A 22,490-nucleotide genomic window follows, 5' to 3' on the forward strand; every position below is an offset into this window, starting at 1 on the left:
TATAAGAAAATGAGAACATAAAGATACGATATTAAAGGGAAGGGACACAAACTTACAACTCTACAACAAATTGAAGATAGTTCAGGTTTAATATAACTTTGTCAGCATTACATGATCCTTCAATTAAGCAGGAAATTTGCATTTATTTCTATATTCCTTAAATGCCTTACATTTTGGAAAATGTTTTGTATTTCCTCAAAAGAGAGTAAGTATAGGAGTGAAGAAAAGAACAGGAAAAGAGAAAGAAAATGGGCGAAGGAAAAAAACAAATCAGGCCACTGCTAAGATCCAAGTCCAAATGTAGAAAAATGGAACAACTCCAAAGCTGAAGAAGAATAAGGGAGAATTTAGGATTAGAGAATTGTTGACTATCATCACTCCACTGTCCCCTTCCTACCTGGGTTATACCCAATCCTCACAGTGAAATATATTTTAGAAAATGTTCATTTATGAAGTGTTAAATTAGATTCTGGCTTTCAGAGCCTTCATTTTAGTGAAATGTTGTTAAACAAAGTAATTCCAGATGTGAGATGTTAATATATTCAAATATGCCAAATGAGTAAATAAAATATTTTTTAAAAGCTAGTAAAGACTTGCTATATGCAATCTTGGCAGTGATTCGCATACTTTTCATTTTTTACTTGAAGAGGGTAGACAAAAGATGATTCCTAAAAGTATCACCACCATTACTAGGTATTTACTGGGAAATGTATAAAACTGTACTAGCAAAGTATTTGAAAAACTTAAGTTACACATGTATTCTTTGTAAATATAATGAACATGACAATGAACTACCAACTTAAAAACATGTTTTGCTTCGTTACATAACTGCCTGGAAATTTTATATATTTTACTGTCATTTTAACGTATACCATCACTACTATTAAGACATGTACCAAACCTTCAAAACTACCTTCTACCCTCAAAGCCAAGATAATGAACTAATTATAAGAAAATGTTAGAGCACCTAAACTACTATTATTACTACTACAAAAAAAAAAGGTTTTTTTACCATAACCGGAGGTGTAATTAGGGCCCCGACGACCTCTGCCTCTTCCACTATAAGACCTAGAACCTTGTACAGAAGAGACGGTACTTTCATCAGTGGCATATCCTTTCTCTTTTTCAGGCCCTCTGGTGGAAGAAGGTCTGAAACCCATACCAATCTGTCGTAGCTGTTCATCAATCTGTAGGCGTTCCATTCTTAGCTGTTCTACTTCCTACAATTAAAACAAAAACGAGTAAGTCTTCTTATATATAACTTTTTGTCTTCCTAAAGCCTAGAGCTAGAGCTGTACTCCTTACCAAAACTGTGACCTTAGGGAAGCAGATGGTAAAGAGCATTGTGTTCCTAGTCAACAGAATTGATAAGGTCATTGGCTGTTTCAGTTCAACATTTACTGAATGGCCTAGAGTGTGCCGAACATGCTGCTATAGGCATACAATATAAAAGAGGACATGGACTCTCCCCGATCAAGGGGATGTTTAACAGCTTTAAAATAAGTTATTTATTAAATAGCTAACAATTATACAATACTACCAGATTTTGCCCTCAAGGAGTTAGAACTGCTGAATGAGATACAGGCAGCATCTATGAAAGGTACTATTAACAAGCTACTTTCCTATCAAAGTAGTGACACATGAGTTGTGACCTAGAAGGGCTGCTAGACTTGGTCATTCAGAAATTGAGGTCATTACAAGATGCAATGGTTAGATGTCTAGAGAAAACTCTTGGTTAAAAGATGAGTACTGAAAGATAAAGCACTGGCTTCAAAATGCCAGTTTTAATTGCGACTTTTCATATAAAGATGAATTTCAAAAGAAAAGAAATGACATTATCGGAGTGATCTCAAAATAGTAACAGCAGCAATGATACAACAGACTGGGAGGAAAACATACTAGAGGCAGAGAACAGGTGAGGATATTATTATACTTTAAAAAGGGAAACAGCAGGAATAAAAGGGAAAGAGCAGAAAATAAAATTAAAATGTTTAATAATTTATGGGTCATATTTTTCTAAAACCCTTGCCCTTTATGTATCAACTCAAATAGACTATTTTGTTAACAATGGTTACAAATTATCAAATAATGTCTATGGAGATGATGCAGATGATTTGCATAATGCCAGAGTTACCAAGGAATCCCAATGTCACTCCTGGTTCTGTACCCTATTTGTATGTAAAGTACAAAAGTAAAAACTAAATGGCTCCAGTATGAACATGCAGACAGATAAGTGATCTGAGAGTCAAATTGCATGAAGACAAAGGAAAGTAATCATTTATTAAACAAGAAAGAAATATAAAAACTCAGAGAGAAGACAAACTATGCACACAACGCCAATCATTTTAAGATGACAAAAGACTTTTTAAATTCTTATGTAGAAAAATGGCAAATCTGAAGCTGAATTAACAAAAATATTTAAAGATTTGAAGTTTACTTCAAATATAAAATGTTTAATGTGAGGACATTTAAAATTTGTAGCAAATGTACAACATTTATGTAGTAAATGCAGCAACGATATCAGAATATAGTATGAACCATATACAAACCTTTAGATAAGCAATATGATACTCTAAAAGAACTTGCACATTTCCAATGCTTTCTTTAGTGCCAACAAATACAAATGGAACCATACCCTGTTTAAAAAAAAAAAAAAAAAAAAGGTCTTCAGTGTTTAATATTTTAACAAAGTTCTAGTCTGAAAGTGACATGAAATTGACAGGCAGGCAGGCAGGCATACACACACACACACACACACACACACACACACACACACACACCCACCCCTACCTTTTTTTTTTTTTGAGATGACATCAGCTCTGTTGCCCAGGCTACAGTGCAGTGGTGCAATCACAGCTCACTGCAGTATCAAACTCCTGGGCTCAAGTGATTCTCCTGTCTCAGCCTCCAGAGCAGCTGAGACTACAGATGCGTGTCACCACAACCAGTCATTATTTTTTATTTTTTGTAGAGACAGGGTCTTGCTCTGCTGCCCAACTCCTTGCCTCAGGCGATCCTCCTGCCTTGGCTTCCCAAAGTGCTGGGATTACTGACTTCCCAAAGGGGTTACAGGCATGAGCCACTGTACCCAGCCCCAATATACAATTAGGAAAACTCTTCTGAAACACGCAGCAATTTACATGTACTAAACTTCAAGATTTAAGGGGGAAAAAATGCTAAAATCCATATAAGTTGAAATACTCAGATTTTCAATCACTTGTCAGATTTGCACCCCAATTTACTGTTGTAAATTGTGTTCTGTGTGCTAAACACTTTAAAAATCATTTTTAAAAATCAGTTTATACCAAATTTTCTGATTTATAACCAATTTAATTTTCCAAGTATATAAATCCACTTTTAAAGTTAAAATGATTTTCTGGCAGGTCATGGTGACTCACACCTATAATCCTAGCACTTTGGGAGGCTGAGGCAGGTGGATCACTTGAGCTCATGAGTTCGAGACCAGCCTGGACAACATGGACAAACCACGTCTCCACAAAATATACAAAAATCAGCTGGCACGGCAGCACATGCCTGTAGTCCCAGCTACTTGGGAGGCTGAGGTAGGAAGACAGCTTGAGCCTGGGAGACAGAGATTGCAGTGAGCCAAGACTGTGCCACTGCCCTCCAGCCTGGACAACACAGCAAGGCTCTGTCTCCAAAAACAAAAATAAACAATTTTCCTTCAAACTGGCTATAAACTTACAGGCTAGATATATCATCTCAGTAGGTATAGCTTTAAAGCATAATAAAGCACATTAGCCCACTTATCCCTACAGTATGTGCTCAGGTAACAAAATCTTAAGTGTCTGTGTACTACAAGAGGTACTTCCTGACCACTAAAAGAAATATCACCTCCAGAGCATAAATATTTACACAATGTAAAATTAAAGGAATTATTAAGATATGTAGAGGTAAATCAAAGTATTAGGTCAGACTTGGTTTACTTTGCTGAATTTCTGAATAATAAGAAGGTTTTTAAAAAGTGGCAGAAAAGAGAAATAAGATGGCACACTGTGAATGTTTCTTCTTTAAAGAAACATACTTCCAGCTTCTTAATGGCTAAGAAAAATGAGAATAAAGCTTAACTCTCCCAATCAGTTTCCATGTCTTTCATTTTCTTCATTTTACAGAATAGTTTCTAACAGTTACTTAAACAGAATGGCTTAGGGATTTTTGGTTCTAAATATGAAACTAGGCATGGCTTAAGACATTTTAGTTCTATATATGACTCAATTATTTTCAAAGTAATTTTTAAGAGTAATGATTTTTAGATACAGTTGATTTAAAACTTAGGCAACAGGGCACGTGCTAGGGATACAGCACAGCTATTAGAGGTTCGCAGTGGCTGTGAAGAAGTCATTTCAACTATGAAAGTGTGAAACAAGGGAAACTAATTTAAGATTAGGGAGTAGGGAAGTCTTAACACTGACCTCAGGAGTTCACAAGCAGATAAAAGGGCATTCAAAGTGAATAAAAAAGGGGGTGGGATGGCAAGGACCTAAAAAAAATCTTAAACATATAGCCTGTTTTCAGGTCTGTATTATGCATTTCATGTATTTTATTTCATGCTTTTAAAAATTAACTAAGAAATAATATCCCAGTTTTACGGTTAACAAAATAACTTGCTGAAGTCAGCCAGGCACAGTGGCTCAAGCCTGTAATCCCAGCACTTTGGGAGGCCGAGACGGGCGGATCATGAGGTCAGGACATCGAGACCATCCTGGCTAACACGGTGAAACCCCGTCTCTACTAAAAAATTTTAAAAAAAATCGCCGGGCGAGGTGGTGGGCGCCTATAGTCCCAGCTACTTGGGAGGCTGAGGCAGGAGAATGGCGTGAACCCGGGAGGCAGAGCTTGCAGTGAGCTGAGATCTGGCCACTGCACTCCAGCCTGGGCGACAGAGCAAGACTCCGTCTCAAAAAAAAAAAAAAAAAAACTTGCTGAAGTCATAAAATTAGCAATTGAGCCAGTCAATTTCATCTAGTTACCTAATTCCAAATAACATCTATTTGTTAACTGCCAGGATCTTCTACTAAGGTGTAAGAATAAAGTTTCTGTTCTAAAGATAATCAAAAATCTCAGAAAAAAAAAAAAAAAAATTCTCATAAAAAATTCATTGTACAGCATTAATGATATGACCAAAAAACAGGAATTTTAAGGAGAAAGTGAATTATGCCACTCCAGGTGTGAAAAGTTAAGGGAATAAGAAAGAATATTGTTATGTAAAACAAATGTTAAAAATAAATAAAATTTTGTCAAATACATAAAGTCATTCCAGACAGATGACCTTCAGGGAGTAAGAGAAAATACAATGCCTTGACCTTGAATAGGAAATGTTATCACCTTTAGTTACTATCAAAGAAAAGGAATGGTAAACTTTAAAGAGTAAATGATTACTACTGAATATTAGTTCATTTTTCTAAGTTATTTTGGAGAAACTTACAAGTTTTTTTTTTAAATACTAAAAACTGATTATTTATATGTAATAGGTAACACTGAGATAATCACTTAGCACTAAGAAAAATCTGAATCCCTGTTCCTGACACCTTACAACAAACTGGAGCAAAAAGTTTATGCACTAAAAACCATCAACAACAAAAACAAGTGGAGATTAAGATCTCTGATCTAGGAACAGGAAAGACCTTGCCAAGCATGACAGAAAATCCAGTCATAAAGCAAAAGCCTAAAAAATCCAACTATATAAAAATTTTAAAATGCCTGCTCAGGATAAAAAGAAATCAAGTCAAAAGAAACAAGCAATGGTCTTATCACCCACTAATACTAAAGACAAAAAATACATAAAGGACAAAAAGGTGGTTACAGAAAAATAAAAAAATGTCTTTTAAACATATAGAAAGATAAAGTGTACGCTTACTGTAACGGTATTAACTAAAATTTAATAAAACCTAGTATTGGTGAATATGTGGAAAACAGACCTATTTCCTACACTGGTGGTGGTGACGTGTGAGAAAGTAATTATCAAGCTCTAAAAATTTAAATACTATAAAACCTTTGATCTATCACATCCACTTTGAGGAATTTCCTCTCCAGTTACAGTTGGCAAAGAGTCACAGGGGATGTTGACTGCAGCATTGTTTTTAATGCAAAATAAAAGCATACAAAGGTAGTTTAAACAGGTTAAAGCCTAGTAGGCATGGAGAGGAAAGGAGAGACATGTACAAGGCACAGATACACATTTATTTCTGATATTATACCCATCTGTATTATTCTAACCTTTATGTAAACTTTAATAATTAAAAACTCAAACTTAGTTTTTTTAAGTTTGAATGTCTTAAAATATTTATCAAGTGCCCATTCTATTCAATTCATAGTCATAGCAGAGAATGGAGAATATGGAAGTTCAGGTTTGATTTCCTGATTTCAAGGAGTTCATAACTGGTTTGGAGACATATACCAGAAAACAAAACATAAGTAAGACTGAAAGACTATCATTAAAAACCCAATCATAAAGACAATAATTGCTATAGTACACATGCAGGAAAGGTCATCTCAGGCTAGGGAGAGATCACCATAGTCTTCAGAGTAAACAAGTTATAGACTGAGTCTCCAACTTAAATTGTGACATGGTGGCCCCCAATAAGCCAATACCAACCTTCAGATTTATTTTAGCATGATTTTGAAAACTGAAAAATTCTGTATATTATAGGTTTCCTGCTTCTCAAAAAATATCACTGCAGCAACAAATAAGGCATGCATTCCCCATTAAGAAAGGCACTGTCCTTTCCATCCCTATCTTATACATTCCAACTTGCCTAATCACATAACTGCTTGGCCTCTGTAAGCATTTACGTCTCTTAACCCTGGCATAGAAATGACAGTAACAATAGCTAAAACTACAAACACAAGAAAGTACAGTAGATTCTTACTTATGAAGGAAACCGAGAAGAGTACACTTACTACAAAACAGTAAATACCGAAAAGCAACTGGGAATAAATCAAGCTAAGAGAAGACATTAATATCCAGCTTAGAAATTCATAGTTGACCAATTTAATGGCCCTGGCCAATAAATATTATGATTTTTCAGACCAATTGTTAGGCACTGGTTGTATGCCAAATGGTTCACCATTCATCTTACCATTAGTTATACTAAGCATTAACGAAAACAATGATGACAATAATAATGGCATAAGACCATCAGTTTTAATCCTTATCTAAGCCATCTTAAAATAATGCAAAATGGGGCAGGAGTACTTATGAAGAATAAGTTATGCAAGATTTGCACTTTTTAAAGCAGTGTAGAATGAAATCACTGAAAGTAGCATTCCAAGAGACAAGTATTCATCTGTATGATACCTAAATATTTGTTTTCCTCATTCATTCTTAGTATATTCACCTCCACATTCTAATTAAAAGGAATAAAGAAAGTAGCTATCTTTGACATCTTTACAACACTAAATACTTGGCTGGGCTAAATATATAGTCTTCTCTTTTTTTTAAAAGACTGATCCTCTATCCAACAGGTTAACAAACTCCCCATACAATACTCTATTGTGCAAAGCTCAAGAAGTTGTGAGTGTACTGCTTTCTGAGAGATAATTTTGTGAAAAATCCTTGTCTTATATTCAGGAACACAAAGCTTAAGTATATAGAGTTGATCACTAAAGCCATCAATGTGAGATCCTTAAAATGATGTAAAAGGAGCAAAGAACAAAATTAGGGACAAAATATCAACATGTGGGAAGAAAGAAGACAAAAAATTTTAGAAAGCTACGACCAAAATAGCAACATAAAAGCATAAGGGGATTTCAATTAAGAAATAGTCAATACTTTCAGATTCTATAGCAACGTAAAAGCATAATGGGATTTCAATTAAGAAATGGTCAAGGCCGGGCACGGTGGCTCATGCCCATAATCCCAGCACTTTGGGAGGCGGAGGCAGGCGGATCACAAGGTCAAAAGATTGAGACCATCCTGGCCAACCTGGTGAAACCCCATCTCTACTAAAAGTGCAAAAATTAACTGGGGGTGGTGGTGCACACCTGCAGTCTCAGCTACTCAGGAAGCTGAAGCAGGAGAATCGATTGAACCAGAGAGGCAGAGGTTGCAGTAAGCCAAGAATGTGCCACTGCACTCCAGCCTGGTGACAGAGTGAGACTCTGTCTCCACAAAAAAAAAAAAAAAGAAAAAGAAAAAAGAAATGGTTAATACTTTCAGATTCTACAGCAATGTAAAAGCATAAAATGATTTCAATTAAGAAACAGTCAATACTTTCAGATTGTATAAAATAGTTAAGGAGAGTACAATCAACAATTCCTTTGTCAGCACAGTTTACAATGGCAAAGATATGGAACCAACCTAAGTGCCCATCAACCAATGAGTGGATACAAAAAAACTGTGGTATATATACACCATGGAATATTACTCAGCCATAAAAAGGAACGAAATAACGTCTTTTGCAGCAACTTGGATGGAGGCCATTATTCTAAGTGAAGTTACGCAGGAATGGAAAACCAAATATCGTATGTTCTCACTTCTAAGTGGGAGCTTAGCTATGAGGATGCAAAGGCAAAAGAATGCTATAATGGACTCTGGGGACTCAGCGGGGAGGAAGTTTGCGAGGGGGATGAGGGATAAAAGACTACATATTGGATACAGTGTACAGTGCTCAGGTGATAGGTGCACTAAAATCTCAGAAATCGCCACTGAAGAACCTTCACCATGTAACCAAAAACCACCTGTACCCCAAAAACTATTGAAATTAAAAAAAAAAAAAAACTCTTTGGGAGTATCAAGTTCTATAGCTTTACACTCTATGTATGAAAAGTAACTGTTAAGATTATCAAATAGAAATCCTTATATCAAAACTGACTTTTTTACTGAAGTACTATCAAAACAACTAAGAACAAGGCCCACACAGTAGAAAATGACTTGTTTTTTAAGTGTATGAAATATTGTTATAAAAACGTAATTTTTAAAAAAGAAAGAAAAACCCTCTGTATCAGATAAAACAGACAAAATGTTTACAACTATTAAGTTGGCCAAAAAAAAAGGACATTTTAAAGAGAGAAAGAAATTACATTTTAAATACTTACGTCTTCTCTGGGTAATTTATTTTCATTGTCCCCTTCAATTCTTACTCGAACCACACCAGATTTGTCCACTATTTCTTGAATAACTTTGCCATTTTTTCCAATTACTTTTCCTTTAGTAAGAGAAAACAAATATAATGGTAAGCTAAAAATCAATTCTGCTATTCTTTCAGTGTCAGCCCCAAATTATTTGTAACTTGCTACTAAATTATAACCATCAAGTGAAGCTCCCATCTTTTTACTTTCAATTAACTCACCTTATAGACTACCAAAAAATTTTACCCTTGGTCTGAAACTTACTCCTCTTTCAGCATGCCTAAGGTTACTAACTGGGACTGACAAACAGTGCTCACATGTAAGAAATTTTCAAAATCTAGACTTTTAAAATATGCTTATATCATTTTCATATTTTTTGAACATCCAACCCATTTCAAAACCTTGGATATATACATAAAGGCAAAGAGAAAACTATTTTAATTTGGCATTAATCATTATCACTTTATTAATTAACAAATTCACCAATCTTGCTTTTATTTTCAAGTTTCTAGCTGTAAAAGAGATTTCTATGACTTGAAGATAACTTTAGAATGAATATTTACATGTATTATATTTTACACCAAGAAGTTTTTCAAGTACTTCACAGCTATATAAAAAATAACATAAAGCATGCACATGATATGCTGTCTTGCTAAGTATAAAATACTGTAAAATGACATAAAATTCAAATATTTAACTTTTCTACACTTACAAGTCTGTCTATTGAGTATATTAACAAAGGGATCAAAAGGCTCTCTTTCCCTAAAGGACTATCTAAAGATCAGCATATACTCACATAAATAACAAAGCAACACTGAGTTGTGTACCTATTAACAAGTACTATTCAAGTAACTTTCACCATATGGAACAGATGTACCCCTTAATGAACAGCAACAGCATAATTGTTATCAAGTCCACATCCTCAATTTTTTAAATAAATCACTTTTCACAAAAACTTAAACCTTGAAGGGGTTAAAATGACAGATTTTCCTGTTGCATGCCTGAACAGTTTCCATTAAAGAATGAATAAGAACAATGACAACAGTAGACTGGTCAATACAATAAAAGGACTATAATGGGTTTTTCTCTCTTGTATTCCTACTCTCAAGCCTCCTTCCCCATTAATAACCCTAAATTTAAAAGCAGTAGCAATTGAACAGGTTAAAAAAAAAAAAAAAAGTAGGGCAGGGAATTCAAATGACGTGTATCTTCTCTGAGCAGCCCTAGCAGCAGCACATAAAAGCAACCTTCATTGTTAACACAGTGAAGCTCAAGCAGCAACTCCATCCTTGACCCTGCTAAAAACAAGCAAATGTCTTTCGAAAAACAAAGATTAGGTTGATATACCATATTCCTCCCCCAGAACTTTTGCCACTTCCTTCTTGTGAACTATACCAGTTTTGAGTGATCATCCATCACCTTTCTGGGGTCCTTGGCAGGAACCTACCTGCAAGTTTTATTTAGTCCCACCAGAGACCGTCAATATTTTATATGATCATTTCCATAGTTTAAATTCCAGACCATATTGACAAACTGAAGCAGACCTGCAGTATAAATTGAGCACTGAATATAAATGCTGAAGGGACAGAGAGAAGTGATTAAGGAAGGCTTCTGGAGGTGAAAGGTTTTGAACCATTTTCAAACCAATGTTCAGGTATTTTTCCCTTTGATTTGGGAGGGGTGGGAATGGTCGTCTTAGAACTCTCAGAACATGAATGTATAAGGTAATCCTCTTTGGAACTTACCGACCAAGTTTTCTCATTCCCTTTTATTCCTCAGTTCTCTTTTTCTTTCATTTGGACTAAAAACATACTATTTTTCAAAAGACTGCTTCATCCATAAAACATTATGGAGGGAAACATTGTACTTTTACACATGACAACCAACAGAAATTCTTGTACTAAGTTCCTGAGTATCTCACCAATGTGTAATAGTTACTGCTATTGTGTATTTCCTAAACAGCACACAACCCGCATCACCAAAGCCAACATAGACAGGATACAGGAAAAGAGACAACAGGTACTCACCACTTCACTGAATAAAGAGAACAGAGAACTACAAATATACCCAATTTTCTTATTTTTGAAATATCAGAAACTTTTACTCACAACACCTACTACAACTCTCTAAGACCAAGGCTATCTTTTATAACGGATAGACTTGGATTGAAAAGAAACCTGGTTCCCTTTCACAAACCCATTGCCAAATCATTTTTACAAGTGAGGAAACCTTAGTTAAGTTAAAGTTACACTCTGTACAGCAGCTACCACAATGTTAGTATTGACAGATGTCAATAATTACGATTTTTTAAAAGGGCATCCTTTTCAAAAGCAGCTTATCAAAGGTGATTTCATTTCATACTGATAAACATTTGATAACATTGTGCACCTTACCTATGTATAATTATACAACATTCTTCAAGTTTATATTAAATTTTAACATCTCCTCTTTCCAGCAGTTCAGTCTATAGTGAACAATGGTATACCAAGAACTAATAAAGTAGAGCTTACACAACTGGCAGTAATGTCATACCTATCCAAATGTTTGAGCAGAACTGAGAGGCTTTTTACACCTGGGCGCGGTGGATCATGCCTGTAATCCCAGCACTTTGGGAGGCTGAGTTGGGCGGATCACAAGATCAGGAGCAGCAGTTCAAGACCAGCCTGGCCAATATGGTGAAACCACATCTCTACTAAAAATACAAAAATTAGCCACGAGTGGTGGCAGGCACCTACAGTCCCAGCTACTCGGGAGGCTGAGGCAGGAGAATCGCTTGAACCCAGGAGGCAGAGGTTGCAGTGAGCCAAGAGGGCGTCACTGCAACTGCACTCCAGCCTGGGTGACAAAGCAAGACTCCATCTCAGGAAAAAAAAAAAAAAAAAAAAAAAAGCTTTTTTCATAAATACTAACAGTTAAATTCCAAGACACAAATTTCTGTGTTTTAAACTACTTTTCCTGAATATACTACTTATTAATGGCCAAAAAAAAAATCTTTTTAGAATGGAAGTTCTTTTTTAAATTTTTCTATTAATGTTTGTTTTACACAATTTAACAAATAGAACACCTGTGGCTAAACATCATTTCCTGAAGGCAGAAAAAGCCACATTCTATAAATGGAACCCAAGAAGCTGAAAGTATTTCCTTAGCGTCAAAAAAAAATAATGAGAGATAATAGGCAACAAAAACTCATCCCCCTTCTAGTAAACTTCACTACATTATCTTGATGCTTCTTTTTATATTAAATGTTTAGAGAGTCAATTTTTAGTATAGTCACTGTGTACTTAGCACATAACCAAAGCCTTCCCAATTGCCTCAAATAGCAAAAAGACAAACCGCACAGATATAGGGCATATTAATAACAGAGTTATAAATGAACTCACTCCAACCTATAATGCTCATTTAACCATAACTTCAAATGCAAATTCTTGTCACTTAACTATAATCCATGGGTACAACAGTTTCAACAATGGTGTCAAATAATTAATAGTGAAACCACCCCTCATATTATCATCCTTCTCTCCTGCCCACAAGTTCTTACCTTATTATTCTATACCTTGTGACAACCTACTATTCAGGACCTACTGTGTAGAAGTTTATTACCCTATTGTTAGTTCACTGTTACTTTTCTTCCACACTAAACAAAACAAATACCACAAATACCTTCTCAAAAAGTACTATCATAATTTTGATGAATATATATCAATGATAAAAAGAGAGTAAAGGAGTGAGAATAGGAAAGATCCCAAGGGATGAGAAGGCTGATGAAAAACTGTAATGACAAACTGTTATAAAAACCCTGGGCCTTATTAGTGGGTCATCTTGTACAGAAGAAACATCTTTACTTTTTAACATATGACAATAACAAGTTACACAAAATGTTATCACCAAAAAAAAGAATTATTGCTATCTAAATAAATCTACACAAAACTGGAATAAGGTTATCAGACTACAAGACCAGTTTTCAGTTAAGTCGCTATATGTAACTAATGTTTAACTTATTTAACATTTAGTAAAAGTACCTACCAACGAGATTCCTAGGAACCTGAATAAAATCCTCCACAAATTCCAAGAAACCTCTAGCCTTTTTTACAGCATCAGCACTCTGTAGATGAGGGGAAAAGTAAAAATGAAATCCTGTTTCAATCTTGAAGCAACCCATAATCCAAAACAAAAAGATGAGAAAAGAGAAAATTCTGAATGATTATATTCTACTAAAAGATTAAGCTCATTCCACTGGTGAGAGATTTCAGGTGAAGTGATTCACAAAGTACTTAAGAAAAAAATCATTTTTAAAAATCCCAAATCAGTCAGTACTATTAAAACCAAAAATAACATCTCTAAAATCTTTAAGCTGCTGAGAAATTTAGCGTCAGAGTTTAAATTACACAGCTGCTGAACAGCTAAAACTTTAACCCAATCCTAAATATACTAGTCTATACTCCCAGGTTGAAATTCTCATGTTAACAATACAAATTGTTCAAATTGTCTGAATTATTTTATTTATTCTCAAAATCAGGTATATGACTTAAAAAACTATTTTTGCAGATAAGCATTTTTTAAAAGCACCCACTGGTAAGATTATCAAAATTCCTAATTTCTAATGAGTACAATTTTAAACGACTAGAGGTTTGGGAGTGAGTCTCTACATGGACTTTCTACTTCTCAATTAAGTCATTTTCATTTTTAACGTTTGTTCTTTAATAACCACAGATAAGGCCAGATGCAGTGGGCTCACACCTATAATCCCAGCACTTTGTTTGGGAGGCAAATGTAGGAGGATCATTTAAGGCCAAGAGTTTAACACTACTCTGGGCAACATAGGAAACCTCTCTCTCTACAAAATATATAGATACATATTTAAATTAGCCCAGCATGGCAGTACATGCCTATAGTCCTAGCCACTCAAGAGGCTGAGGCCAGAGGATGGCGTGAGCCCAGGAGTCTGAGGCTGCAGTGAGCTATGATCACGCCACTGCACTCCAGCCTGAGCAAGAGAGTAGATCCTGTCTCTAAAAAAATAAAAAAAGCAAATAATTTTTTTAATTTTAAAACCATAGCTCAAATTATTGTGTGCACACTATGTGATATACCATATGCAATCAACATTTTGTATAATGTATGCAATCTTTAAGAACTATATTAAGGTAAGCACTATTATTATTTTATAATGAGAACACTTATACAAGGAAGCAAAGTAACAAACTCCAAGCCTACTCAAAGTGGCCTACTTAAAGTGAATTCCAACCCAGGCAGTATAGCTCCAAAGCCCATCTTTTTTTTTTCTCCTCCTCCTTCTCAACAAGACAGAACTTTGCTCTGTCACTCAGGCTAGAGGACAATGATGATCACAGCTCACTGCAGCCTCTCAGTCCTGGGCTCAAGTGATCTTCCTGCTTCAGCGTCCAAAATTGCTGGGGTTACAGACATGAGCCACAGTGCTTGGCTGCCTTAATTACTATGTTATACTGTCTACTTTTAAAGGTTTCGAAATTAAAAGTAAAGCCTCTAGTCAGCTTTACTATGTGAAAGAAGCTGTTCATAACAGCTATGTATGAAAAGTCAAGACACAAAATTGTCATTCAAAAAAAACTCCAGGCCAGGCATAGTGGCTCATGCCTACAGTCCCGGCACTTTGGGAGGCTGAGGCAGGGGGAGTGCTTGAGCTCAGGAGTTCCAGACCAGCCTGTGCAACATGGCAAAACCTTGTTTCTTTAAAAAAAAAAAAAAATCCAGTTACTCAAATTTGAAGGATGGTCTCAATTTACATATATAAAAATACAGATAAAGTGCATGTATATGTATATATATAAATTTATATATATATTTTTAAACTCTACGTTGCTCTGGCTGGATTCAAACTCATGGACTCAAGCAATCCTCCTGCCTCAGATTCCCAAGTAGCTGGGAATGCAAACGTGTGCCACTGTACCTGGCTGAATAACTTTTTAAAAATAACTTACTAATTTTCTACCCCTGCAAACGTCATGATTAACCAGTGACGAAGCATTATACAAATTCGAGTTCTAGAAAAGCTATTCTAATATATGCCATTTACTCCTGCCAGTGCCTGGCACACAGTAAACATTCCAAAAAAAAAAACAACAGTTGGATAGATTATTTGTTATGGGTATAAAACTGAAGTAAATTCCGAAGCAGTTAAGAAACTTCAATTTAAAAAACTACATATTTAATTACTTAGTAAATCTTTCACTCCCCTCAATACAAAGTTAACTTCAATTCAGCTGCGTAAGTAATGACTACTAGACTGACTGATGCTAACTGAATAAATTCTACCTCAAAAATGTTTCACTGGGAAACTGGAATTTCAGATAAAAATATAATCAAACAATAGATGGTTAATACATTATAGTAAAGGCCAAGGCAGGAGAAAGAGAACTTACCTCTCCGTAGATTCTAAATGTTCCAGTATCTTCATCTAGCTCAATGGCGGTAACTCCAGGAACCTTCCTAGCTTGCTGAATGTTACTACCATGTGTTCCTATTGCCAGGCCCATTAAATCTTCTCTCACAACAAATTCCTCATGAAAAGCTGCTGCAAGTTGTTTTGTGCACTAATAAAAAAGGAAAATTAGTATTATAAAAGATCAAAATACAAAATGGCTTTTTTGTATGGTTTTTTTTCAGACAGGGTCTCACTCTGTCACCAAGGCTAGCGTGCAGTGGCATGATCATGGCTCACTGCCACCTCCATCTCCTGGGCTCAAGCAATCGTCCCATTTCAGCCTCCTGAATAGTTGGAAATACAGGCACATACCACTGAGCCCAGTTAATTTTTTATTTTTTTATTTTTTGAAGAGACGAGCTCTCACTATGTTACCCAGGCTGGTCTCGAACTCTTGGGCTAAAGCAATCCTCCCACTTCAGCCTCCCAAAGTGATGGGATCATAGGCATGAGCCACCACATGTGGCCACAAAATGTTTTATTGCAACATCCACGTTCGTAGCATTATTTACGACAGTCAAGAGGTGAAAGCAACCCAAATCCACAGATCAATGAAGGAATGAACACAATGTGGTATATACATTATGCCTTAAAAAGGAAATTCTGACACATGCTACACAGATGAACCCTGATGCTAAGTAAAATACGCCAGACACAAAAAAGACTAAAATGATTTTACTTACGTGAGGTGTCTAAAATAGTCAAATTTATAGCAACAGAAAACAGAATGATGGTTGCCAGGGGCTGGGGAAAGGGGAAAATGAGCAGCTGTCTAAAGAGTACAGATTTTCAGTTTTACAATATGAGAAGCCCTGAAGATTGATCAATAATGTAAACATACTTAATACTAAGTGTACACTTAAAAATGGTTAAGATGCTAAGTTTCATACGCACTTTACCACAGTGTAAAGAAAAACACGAGAAGAAAAAAGTACTGAAAACCCACATAAAGAAAAAAAAAAAAAAAACGCAGTCTCAATAAAGGAAACTCATCTAATGTCATAAAATGAATGGGGAAAAGAAATTGTTTTATTCGTCTATTAGGCTAAAACACTTTTCCAGATACAGACAGATTTGTTCACATATCCTTTGTTCAGAACTTTTAAATTAATGAGAACACTTCCAAATTTGTCCTAAGGATAATAAACACATCTCAATTTCTCTAAGACAACACAATGTGTGCATGTATATGTGTTCATCCAGATCTAGAAAGTGTGAGTGAGTGGAAGAACAAGTATCCTAACAGTGTAGCAGAGAAGAACAGGACACAACAGAGTACCTTAGGATAAGACAGAGATATAATGATAAGCTTCATATTTTAATACTACATGTCACATGATACCCCACTCCTAGTCCTCCTCTCCTCTCACACAAGAGTTGTTACAGTGAACTAGTTACTGATGAAAGGTATCATGACTGACAGACGACAAGGCAGTCAAAAAAAATAAAAAGGTTAAATACAAAGTAAAGAACTAGCAATACAGTCTACTGAATATCTCTAGTTTCTTCGCTCTTTGGCACCTGTCATGTAAGTCCTATCAACAAGTCAACAGGCATTTAGCAAAGGAAAGGCTATGTTTGATACAAGGTAAAATGGAAAAGCAATTCTTCTACAGACACAACTCCAAATAGTTACGAAACAGAGGTCCTAGGCTGCCTTCATTTGAAGCAAAGAACTTGAAAAATATAAAATATAAAACTAAATGGGGGCCAGGCTCGGTGGCTCATGCCTGTAATCCCAGCACTTTGAAAAGCTGAGGCAGGCAACCACTTGAGACCAGGAGTTCGAGACCAGCCTGGCCAACATGGCAAAACCCTATCTCTACTAAAACACAAAACTTAGCTGGATTTGGTGGGGCACACTTGCAATCCCAGCTACACGGCGGCTGAGGCAGCAGAACCGCTTGAACCTGGGAGGCAGAGGTTGCAGTAAGCCAAGATTGCACCACTACACTCCAGCCTGGGCAGCAGAGCCAGAATCTGTCTCCAAAAACAAACAAAAACTAAATGGGACACAGAAAACTCTTTTGTAAGTAAACCCACTTACTTCTAAATGCTTAGTGGCCTCTTCGTTTCTGGACATAAGCATCAACTTCGTACGAATACTTCGCAAATGCATGTCACTTAGGATGTTTACTCTCTTCACAGTTGCTTCACTGGCAGACTATAAACAAACAAGCTAATTACTCAAAACTTTAATCATTCTTCCAAATAGCACAAACAACATCTTCTACACAAAGCCTTCCTTGCTTCTCATCTACTACACTTCTTTCATCTAACACTACTCTGAGTAATCACACTTTCCTTTCTGAATTCCTGTATTATTTAGATCTGCTATTCAGAATATGCTTGATTTGGGAAAAATCCAGGATCTCAAACATAAGAATTTTATGATGTTAAGAATGTAATTAACATTTTATAGCTGCAAAATTTTTCTCCCACACTATATTAATAAATTCACTATACACTAAGTTGACCTTAGCTTTTCTCTTTTGAAATATCTAATTATAAAATCTGTGCAATACCCATTAATAAGCTACCTTATAATATGGTATTATCTTACCAGTATCATCAGCTGTGTTGTTTCTGGATGGTAAAAAATTCTGCATGCTCCTACTGCTTTCTTAAAATCTTTATGTGCATTTTCATTAGCACACCTAGAGAGAAATTAATTCATGTGTAAGACCTCAATAATAGATTAAATACAGAGAAGTTATAATACAAAGTCAGTGTTTCATTTTGACATCCTCCACTAAAACCTGTGTTCATTAAGATGATCTTCCATCACAAGGTTTTGATTGGGCATTAGGGAAAATGTTTTGTAGGACTGAAAAACTTCTTAATTCACAGAACAATTCAAAAGTAAATAAAATTACTCACGCCTCTCTCAAATCCTCAGGAACATCCACTGTGCATTTAAAGAAGGTATTTTTTTTGACAGTTTTATTTTGATTGACAGGCCGAAGTCGTTCGAATGTGACTATTTCATTGTAAGTAGCGTCACAAGCAGCATATTCAATGACATAAAACTAAAAGACATCAAAATACTTTAAAAATCCCATCTGAACAAAAATAATGAAGTTTAAATGAAGTTCTAATTACCTTGCTCAGCTTAACCAATGGACCCTCCCCCATGTGGCATAAACACTAAGCACAGCTTAGCTACATCAATCTGATTTGCCTAAACTAGATTATAGGTTCTTACAAGCATGAACCTTGGTGGTCCTTACATGCTTGAGGTGTACCTCTGGAGAGCAGCTTTGGTGTTTGCCAATACAGAACACAAACAGAAATAAATGCTAATGGAAATGTGATCAACTATTTCTCAGGTAGGCTTTCAGAAATAAAACTAACAGTTGAAATAACATTTACAAAAACCAAACACTGAGGTAATTCCTTAGAAACTAGTCACAAAGCAAGTGTGAAGATTACTTACTTCTCCTTTCATCATCCGAACTTTAGCCAACCACCACCCACATGGCTCTTGGTCATTTGCTCTTGAATATACCTGAGAAGAAAAAAAAATGCCTATATCTATTCATCCCAAAAGATTTCAATGCTGTAAATAATGACTTTTTATTAATGCCCAATCCCATTAAACTTAAGAATCAAAAATGCTATTTTATTTAAATTGGTATATTAAATGCAATTTAATGAAAGTGATATGTACATTTAAATTTACTACTTAAAAATAAAACTACACTTTTTTGGGCAATTTAGCTTCTTGGAAATTAATTCCACATTCATGAGGTTTACTAAACGTAAGTATTATTTTAAAGAAATGCTCTTACAAAGGAGTTTTAAATAATGTAAAACACAGGTCTTCCTGTTTCTGTCAACATTGTTAATATTAAAACTTGTTCTCAGAAAGTGATTAACCTAATTTTTAAATTCCATCAAGGATAAGACATTTAGATCCCTTGCTGAAGAACCTAAATCAAATGAACTAAAAAAAATGGTTTAACTGAAAAAAAAAAATTACACACATTCAGTCCATCTAGCAGAATACATTAAGTATCTTACAAAACTCCTATCCAGGCTGGGCACAGTGGCTCACGCCTGAAATCCCAGCACTTTGGGAAGCCAAGGTGGGTGGATAACTTGAGGTCAGGAGTTCGAGACCAGGCTGACCAACATGGTAAACCCTGTCTCTACTAAAATACAAAAATTAGCTGGGCATGGTGGCAGGTGCCCATAATCTCATCTACTCGGGAGGCTGAGGCAGGAGAATCACTTGAGGCAGGATAATCACGTCGAGGGGGCAGAGGATGCAGTGAGCAGAGATCATGCCATCGCACTCCAGCCTAGGCAACTAGAGCGAAACTCCATCTCCAAAACTAAACAAAAACTATCCACAAAAAAACAAGTCTTATATTCTTTATGTCTATAAAATACCAGTTTTATTAACGCAATAGGTCACAGAAGCTTTTACTTGGGATTAGAGTTATTTCTTATGATACAGCAGAGCTTCTTTAATGCATTATATTTTCAATACAGAGAAAGGTAGAAAAGTTGTTTCTGAGAAGAAACAACTAAGAACTAATAAAAATCAAGATTGAATGCCTTTGCAGAGATGACCAAGGAAACCTATCAGTGGATATTAACAGCCTTCTGGGAGATAAATGCAAACAACTAAAAACAAAGACTTTTTTAGCCTGAAGCTTCTATCAGGATGATTTGAGAGTAATCTTGGAAGTGGTAGGAATACTGGAACTGGAAATGAATAAACCAAAACCTACTAATGAACTTTATTGTACACCATGATTAGAAAAAAAGCTATGAGAAAAACCAGTAAGTCCAATTTACCAATCAGGGTCCATTAAACTCAATTTTAGTTTTTCCATTTCTTTTATAAACAGATCTAACTATTCAAAGGGATCAATATCTCATGACTTATATTCTTCCTTAGACATATTCCAAGAATAAGAAAGTTTAACACTAAAATAAAACTCACCCTTATACTGTAATTATTATATGTATCCACTGGGCCCTTTTATAAATGTAAGGTAGAATCTAGCGATCTTATTTTTCCTATGTCTTGAAACACTTTACTATTTCATCAACATTCATCAGTTATTCTGTTATGCTTTAAATAAAGACTAACATGGAACAGAGGAATGATGGCATCACCTAGAGGATGCAACAGTGAAATAAATTGTTAATGTTCATACAGTTTCCTTACTGCATAGCCCCAGGTATCACATCTCTTTCAAAACAGTTCAAAAGATCAAAAACACCATCCTTGTAGTCTGCTTTTAGCTACCGTTGACCAGTTGATAATTATGAATTTTTCACTCATAATTGCGAAGAGAAAAAAAATTACAGAGGAAGGCCTTTCTAATTAGTAGAGGTATCAGACAACAGATGCAGAGAGACAGCAGCACACTAGGTTCTACTGATAAATGTGAAATTATCTTACAAAGCAATTTCAGACTTCAGACTATGAAGTCTTCAGATGGTGACATCTTAGATGAATATTCTCAAACAATGTATTTCTAAGAGGAAAAGACGATGTGCATTCTCATCCAGTTAATGACTCAACTGAGACTGCAAAATCCTCCAACCAGAACCCAGATCATCCTGGTTTGCTAAAAGGGTATTAGACAGTATTCTTTCATCTTTTAAGATGTTTGTGGTCAGGCGCAGTGGCTTACACCTGTAATCCCAGCACTTTGAAGGGCCAAGCGGGGGGACTGCTTGAGCTCAGGAATTCAAGATCAGCCTGGACAACATGATGAAACCCCGTCTCTACCAAAAATGCAAAATAAATTAGCCAGGTGTGGTAGAGCACACCTGTGGTCCCACCTACATGGAAGGTTAAGGTGGGAGGATTGCTGGAGCCTGGGAAGTTGAGACTGCAGTGAGGAAAGATCGTGCCACTACACTCAAGCCTGGGTGACAGAACGAGACCCTGTTCCAAAAAAAACAAGGTAAAATAAAAATTGAAGATAAAATTTTAAGAAACGTTTGTATGCCGAAATGTACTTCATAAGTGGAAATATCAAAAGCAGATGTGCATACAAAGGTTAACTAGAAAAAAAGAAAAGACAATGAAATGCAAAAATATTCAATAGATTAGTCAATCCAATTGACTAAAAATACTAAAATTACAGCAGAGATGGCTATCCCTTCCTCAATAGAATGAGATGCCACTAAAAGTTCCAACGTATTCAAGGACTGCATTCTGATGATCTAACTGTAAGAATAACCAGAATAAGCTAGAATTTATTAGACATATATTTTAAATCTGCTAGCAATATTTGTAAGATTGCTATGTTCTAGGTTCATGTGTAACAGTGAGCAGTTAGTTACATTTAGAGAACTGCATTCATTGTAGATACATATATCATCAAAATCTGGAAAATATGAAAAAGTTGGATTTGCTATGTTTAAACTCTTATTAAAATGTCTAATAAGGCCATGCGTGGTGGCTCACGCCCGTAATCCCAGTACTCTGGGAGGCTGAGGTGGGCAGATCACTTTGGCTCCAGAGTTCGAGCCCAGCCTGGACGACATGGAGAAACACCATCACTATGCAAAGTACAAAAATTAGCCAGGCATAGTGGCATGTGCCTGTAATCTCAGCTACTTGGGGGCCTGGGGTGGGGTGGAAGGATCGCTTGAGCCCAGGAGGTCAAGGATGCAGTGAGTTGTGTTTGCTCCACTATACTCCAGCATGGAGCCAATAATGGCCTTAAAAAAAGTCTAATAATGGCCAGGCACAGTGACTCATGCCTGTAATCCCAGCACTTTTGGAGGCTGAGGCAGGAGGATTGCTTGAGCCCAGAAGTTTGAGACCAGCCTGGGCAACACAGGAAGATCCCATCTCTATAAAAATTTTTTTTTAATTAGCCAGGTGTGGTTGGTGCATGCCTCTAGTCCCAGCTACTTCGGAGGCTGAGGAAGGAGGATCACTTGAGACTGGCAGGTTAAGGCT

At 35.9% G+C, this 22,490-nt stretch overlaps 1 protein-coding gene across 5 annotated transcripts in view; it reads right to left on the bottom strand.

Moving 5' to 3' along the window:
* The window catches only part of FXR1 (FMR1 autosomal homolog 1), a 64,912-nt gene that overhangs the window by 12,389 nt on the left and 30,033 nt on the right, over nt 1-22,490 (bottom strand). For 3 of the 5 annotated variants that reach the window (XM_007972001.3, XM_007971999.3, XM_007971997.3), the window contains exons 4-13: nt 18,990-19,061; nt 18,434-18,582; nt 18,117-18,210; nt 17,601-17,717; nt 15,492-15,662; nt 13,114-13,192; nt 9,058-9,167; nt 2,550-2,636; nt 1,163-1,220; nt 1,013-1,075 (exon numbers count right to left, since the gene is read on the bottom strand). In XM_007972001.3, the coding sequence (XP_007970192.2) occupies nt 1,013-1,075; nt 1,163-1,220; nt 2,550-2,636; nt 9,058-9,167; nt 13,114-13,192; nt 15,492-15,662; nt 17,601-17,717; nt 18,117-18,210; nt 18,434-18,582; nt 18,990-19,061 (1,000 nt within the window). Of the gene's footprint in view, nt 1-1,012; nt 1,221-2,549; nt 2,637-9,057; nt 9,168-13,113; nt 13,193-15,491; nt 15,663-17,600; nt 17,718-18,116; nt 18,211-18,433; nt 18,583-18,989; nt 19,062-22,490 lie in introns of all 5 variants that reach the window. The other 2 variants (XM_007971996.3, XM_007972000.3) reach the window with 1 other exon arrangement.

The sequence above is a fragment of the Chlorocebus sabaeus genome, chromosome 15, assembly GCF_047675955.1.
Source record: "Chlorocebus sabaeus isolate Y175 chromosome 15, mChlSab1.0.hap1, whole genome shotgun sequence".
Taxonomy (NCBI): domain Eukaryota; kingdom Metazoa; phylum Chordata; class Mammalia; order Primates; family Cercopithecidae; genus Chlorocebus; species Chlorocebus sabaeus.